General features: G+C 35.6%; 1 protein-coding gene across 1 annotated transcript; it reads left to right on the plus strand.

The window, feature by feature from the left end:
- The first annotated feature begins 2,196 nt into the window (after window positions 1-2,196).
- On the plus strand, window positions 2,197-5,130 carry LOC139869409 (rop guanine nucleotide exchange factor 7-like). The gene is made up of 7 exons (XM_071857727.1): window positions 2,197-2,449; window positions 2,828-2,944; window positions 3,041-3,195; window positions 3,280-3,354; window positions 3,429-3,719; window positions 3,811-4,170; window positions 4,398-5,130. Exons 1-7 carry the CDS (start codon window positions 2,197-2,199, stop codon window positions 4,899-4,901), a joined length of 1,755 nt encoding a protein of 584 aa, XP_071713828.1. The 3' UTR covers window positions 4,902-5,130.
- The last annotated feature ends 531 nt before the right edge of the window (window positions 5,131-5,661 follow it).

The raw sequence follows: 5,661 nt of genomic DNA on the forward strand, positions 1-5,661 counted from the left end.
AGGACATTTACAAACCCCCACGCTCAAGCAATCGAACAGCAGCCTGTCACCAACCACTGTTTGCCATCGCCTTCAACCACCTAGGCAAATAACAGCTGCTAGCAGCCATTTAAGGTCGTGAGCAGTCACCACCTCCCCTCAGTCGTCTCTGGCTACTATAGGACCACCGAGAACATGCCAGATTTCAACACAAAACACGATCCATCATACCCCTGCCTAATCTACCCCACACCCACTAAAAACTGAAGCACAACTAAGTGAAGTGCAACAACGATAGAAACGGAGAAAAGAAGCGGCAAGACTAATCCTATCACCGGCTGGAATCTTTGCCAAAAAACACTCCAAAACCTAACGATTTTCAGAATCCGAGTATGAACCACTCGCATTCGTCGCCTGAAAACTAGAAATGAGACGGAGCAAGAAGATTGACTCAAAAACCGCCCGAGAAGGGAGATATGGTGGACCTTTATTCTGATGGAAAGCAAGTAACATCGAACCACCGGCGAGATGCCGGTGGTCGGAGAGTGGTGGCGGCTGAAAAATAAATTAGGGTTTTAGATGTGAAGAAGAGAGGAAAGAGAGAGTTTCTTTTATTCTTCCTACTATTATTATTGATGATAATGAAGAACATGATATACTCCAGTTTTACTTCATTAACACATTCTTATTCATATTGTTGAATAATGTTCAGTGGCGAATGTACCACAAATCTGTGCCGGATTTAGAATTCATGGTCACAGGTCTCTCAAGTTAAAACCTTAAAAAAAATTTACACTATCCAATGGTGTCACCAACTCTCGTTGGAGGCGAGACCGGAAATGGTTCGAATTTTTCTTTCAAGGCGTGTGCGGGCAATGGTGTCATGAACAACAAGTTCGGCGATGAGGTCTCTTTTTCGTGTCCCAAAAATAGGAAAGAGGATGACAATGTCAATGTCGGTTAGTGGGTTTTGTCTTGTTAGTTTGGTGTTATTTTATCTTTTATGGTTGTATGTTCTTTATGTTTTTTTTTTCTTTTCTTTTTTTCGTTTCTTTAGTTTGTATTGTATATTTGTTTGTGCGTGGCGAGACTCGGGCTTAGTTAGTTAGTTAGCTTATGTTCAGTTTGTTTTTTAGACTTAGTTTACTTCTTTCGAGCTTCGTTGTGACTCTATTTATTGTTGCTCTCTGCCTTTCTTTTTCTCTCTTCGATAAAAAGTTTTGGTATAAATTTTCATTTTTTCGCTATAAAAAAAAAAAACTATAGTGCTAGTGGTATGGTTTCAAACCTGGGACACAGATTTATTGCCAAGAACATACATTTACGACCTAATGGACAATTCATCATATATGGTTTTCTAAGGAGTTAGGGTAGCCAATAATTATAATATGATCTAAACGATCAACTTCTAATAAAACATGTCCTGTCCGACAATATATTATAAGAAGCCGATCGTCTGAACCACCCTTGATAAAGACGATCACTCATACACAGTTGAAAAGTACAATCGAGATTAAATATACTATTGATCAAATCAAAATCAAAATTTACATTAAGACAAACAAAAAATTAAATTGATTCGGAACAACAAAAACGTCCTCAAACGGCACGTTGTAGAATAGAATTTGTATGTTTTCCTTTGTCTTGTGTGTAGTAGTATGAAACGTTAAAATTGGTCGACTAAACAAAACAATATTCTAATAGGGAGTGTTACCATCAAATGTGACAATTTTAAGGATCAAATATATAAATTTTCATTCTTTTGTGGTATTGACATTTCCGTCCCTCCTACGGCTATATCTATCTATCTCTAAATTATTTATTTAATTATTAATTATTAAACTTATTAAATTATTACAGAAATAATTTATAATTTACAATTAATTATTACAGACTATATTATATTATTTTTCTATTCAAACACATAATATAGACGTTATTGTCTTTTACAGTAGCTTTTACCGTTTCCCCCTTTTATATCAAACCCTAACTCACTTCATTCCCAACCAATTCTTTTTGTATAAAAATTTAAATCACGTTTCTCTTCCATATATCTTGAGATATCATTACAATATATACATGCTTGTATATATATATATATATGCACAACATAATTAATACATGCTTGTATATACATATATGCACAACATAATTAATACATCAAGCAAATTTGGGGTTTTTAGTTTGTGTGTGAAAGCTTCCAATTTGAAGATACAGATGGAAAATTCAAGTGATAAATATATGAAAAATGATTCTGATTCGCTTGATTCGAGTATTTACAGCTCGAATTCGAGCAATTTTGATAGTTCTAGTAAAGAATGCTGTTCATCCCCTGCTCATCTTGGGTGGCCAATTAGAAACGCTACTCAATTGAATGTTAAAAATGGTGATGTCACTGATGATGGTGCGAAACTGAAACACCATTTAGATGTTGATTTGAAATTGAAGCAATTCAGTTCAGCAATTTCAGGTTAGTAGCTACGGTGTAATATAATTTAGGTAAATTTTCTGTTCTCATGTTCATTGTAGCTATTCATTTTATGTTATTTGCAAAAGTTCACTAAATCAAGTTCAGTTTCTAAAAAGGTTGAATCTTATGAGTAGGTTGACTTTACTGATTTTTGACTATTAGACTTTCTGTGTGTGGGACAGTGAATTTAAACATTTATCTTGATGTTTTTTTAGTTCATTAAATTTATGTATCTGGCTCATTTAATCTGATTTATATCAGTTATCAAGGTTTATGTTTTCAAAAACTTGAATGTGATGAGTGGGTTGACTTTACTGATGTTTGACTTTCAGACTTTTCTTTTTATTAATTTACGCGTGAATCGTTACTTATGTTTAGATATGGAGACGATGAAAGAGAGATTTGCTAAGTTATTGCTCGGTGAAGATATGTCTGGAAGTGGTAAAGGGGTTTGCACAGCCGTAGCCATTTCAAATGCAATCACAAATCTTTGTGGTAATCCTACATTATTTTTTCTTAATTGAACTTTTCGATTTTATTTTAATGTGATTAATAAGTACTAATATGTAGTAATTATTGTTTCGTGTACAGCATCTGCATTTGGTCAATTATGGAGGTTAGAACCCTTGCAATGCGAAAAGAAACAAATGTGGCAAAAAGAGATGGAATGCCTTCTTTGTGTTAGCGATCACATCGTTGAATTAATTCCTTCTTGGCAAACTTTTCCTGATGGAAGTAAACTCGAGGTACTTCGTTTTACTTACCTTTCACACGATTAAGTTATCATTCAGATTGTTCGGTACTCATAAATTGGTAACTTTTGTACTTAGGTCATGACTTGCAGACCAAGATCAGACATTTTTATGAACCTCCCAGCTTTAAAGAAACTAGACAACATGCTTCTGGTTAGTATTCATAATCATAACTTATATTTAATCGTTAAACGATAATCAAATTCTAATTTCTAATAATATTACAGGAACTATTAGATAGTTTCAATAGTACAGAGTTCTGGTACGTTGATCAGGGAGTAGTAGCACCAGAAACAAACGGGTCAAGTTCTTTTCGTAAACAACCTCAACGTCACCATGAAAAATGGTGGCTGCCGGTGCCCCGTGTACCATCGGGTGGGCTAAAAGAAGATACCCGTAAACAGCTGACCCATAAACGAGAATGTGCTAATCAGATTTTAAAGGCAGCTATTGCGATTAACACAAACGCCTTAGCAGAAATGGAAGTTCCCGAGTCGTATTTTGAATCCCTTCCAAAGGTAGCATAAACAATGACTTTTTTTTGTAATTTATTTTAGCACAATTTTGTATTCAAATGTTAAGTCGAACTGTTTTTTATTTGGTTTACAGAACGGAAGAGCTAGTTTAGGAGATGTTATATATCGTTATATCACATCGGAGCAATTTTCAGCAGAGTGTTTATTAGACTGTCTTGATCTTTCATCTGAACACGTGGCACTAGATATTGCAAACCGTGTAGAAGCATCAATTTATGTGTGGCGTAAAAGGGTTCACTCGAAACCTAACTTACCGAACCCAAACCGGTCTGCAGCTAAAGCCTCGTGGGACATGGTTAAAGACCTAATGGCAGACGGCTCTAAAAGGGATTCACTAGCCGATCGAGCCGAAAGTCTCTTACTTTGTTTGAAACATCGGTTTCCTGGTCTAACTCAAACCTCATTAGACATAAGCAAGATTCAACACAACAAGGTAATCAAACTTTTAAGCAAAAACTTTGTTGTTAGTTCAATAGTTCGACGTACTTTGATACAAACGAGTTAGGAATCCGGCGTTCTGGCGGGGTAATATTTTTGTTAAAAAAAAAATTTGGAAAAAAACGAAATAGTTGACGTCAGTAACTGTTCACTTGGCTTTATGTTTTAGTATAGATGTTAGTTAAAATGTTAAATGTTAATGTTAATATTTTGAACTTTCAGGACGTTGGAAAATCAATTTTGGAGAGCTATTCGAGGGTGCTCGAGAGTCTAGCGTTCAACATTGTCGCACGTATTGATGACTTACTTTACGTGGACGATTTAACGAGACAATCCGATAATCTGCCAGCAACAGTCGATTTAAACGCTCACAAACGAGCCATGATCCCATTAATCCCTTCTTCCGGAACACCATACAAATCTGCTTTCGCGACACCAAAGTTTTCGCCGGGACCCATCGTGGCCCCCGCAACAACAGACAGAACTCCATCATTAAGTGGAAAGTGCAACAAGCTTCCACGACGCGGTTTTGGGGTGAAACGTGCATTGACGGGTTATCTTGCTGGCGAAATGAAGGCGAAGAGTAATGTTCAGTTGCTTGAGGGCCCCGCTGGTTGTCTTACCACGAGAAACGGAGATATGCCGCCTGCTCGTAGTAGCATTGATGGACCGTTGAGCCAGAAAGAGAACCGGAATCCGAGCAGGTTACCGAAGATGGAACGATGATCAAGTTGCAATGTGTTGTTGTGTTAGAGTTATTTTATTTGTTGATTAGGTTATATCTTTTATATGTTTTACTTACATAGTGAGGATAATTAGCCCTCATATTGTATTATGGAAGTTTGTTAGCTCATGGTGTTTAGGCCTTATTCTTTTATCCACTTAATTTAATGTTATTCACCATTCACCATATATGTAATATGTATGCTATGGTGCAACTCTTCTTATGATTGTATTACACTATTAGATTTGGGATTTATTGATAAACTTAATATAATTAAATGTTGTCTTTTAATTTCTCTTTTAAACCATTTTCCAATTTCAAATCTGAAATGCATGTCAAATCTGAAATACATGGTAAATCTGGGTAAGATATAAAAATCAGTAATAAAATTTTTCTGAAAATGAAATTGAATATCAAAGTCGTTGTAGTATGACAAAATTTCATTCCTCGTCCCTGAACTTTATATCGATTTTGACTCCCTGTCCTTTTTCTTTTTTTTGTGCATTCCTCGTCCCTAAACTATCAAAAGAGTACATCCCTCGTCCCCACGTCTACTTTCTGTCAATTTTTCCGTTAAATGTAGTCATGTGCTAAGCATGTGAGGGTAGTTTCGTTATTTTACATATTTCTTTTGACTTTTCATCAAATCTATTTACACCTTTACCTCAAAAGTCAAACCCACTCTGCAGAAACACAAATTCAAACCCTTGTTTCATCCTCAGATTTATATTCCAAATCATTGTTGTAAAATTAAAAACCACA

This window comes from Rutidosis leptorrhynchoides, chromosome 9 (assembly GCF_046630445.1).
Source record: "Rutidosis leptorrhynchoides isolate AG116_Rl617_1_P2 chromosome 9, CSIRO_AGI_Rlap_v1, whole genome shotgun sequence".
Classification (NCBI taxonomy): Eukaryota; Viridiplantae; Streptophyta; class Magnoliopsida; order Asterales; family Asteraceae; genus Rutidosis; species Rutidosis leptorrhynchoides.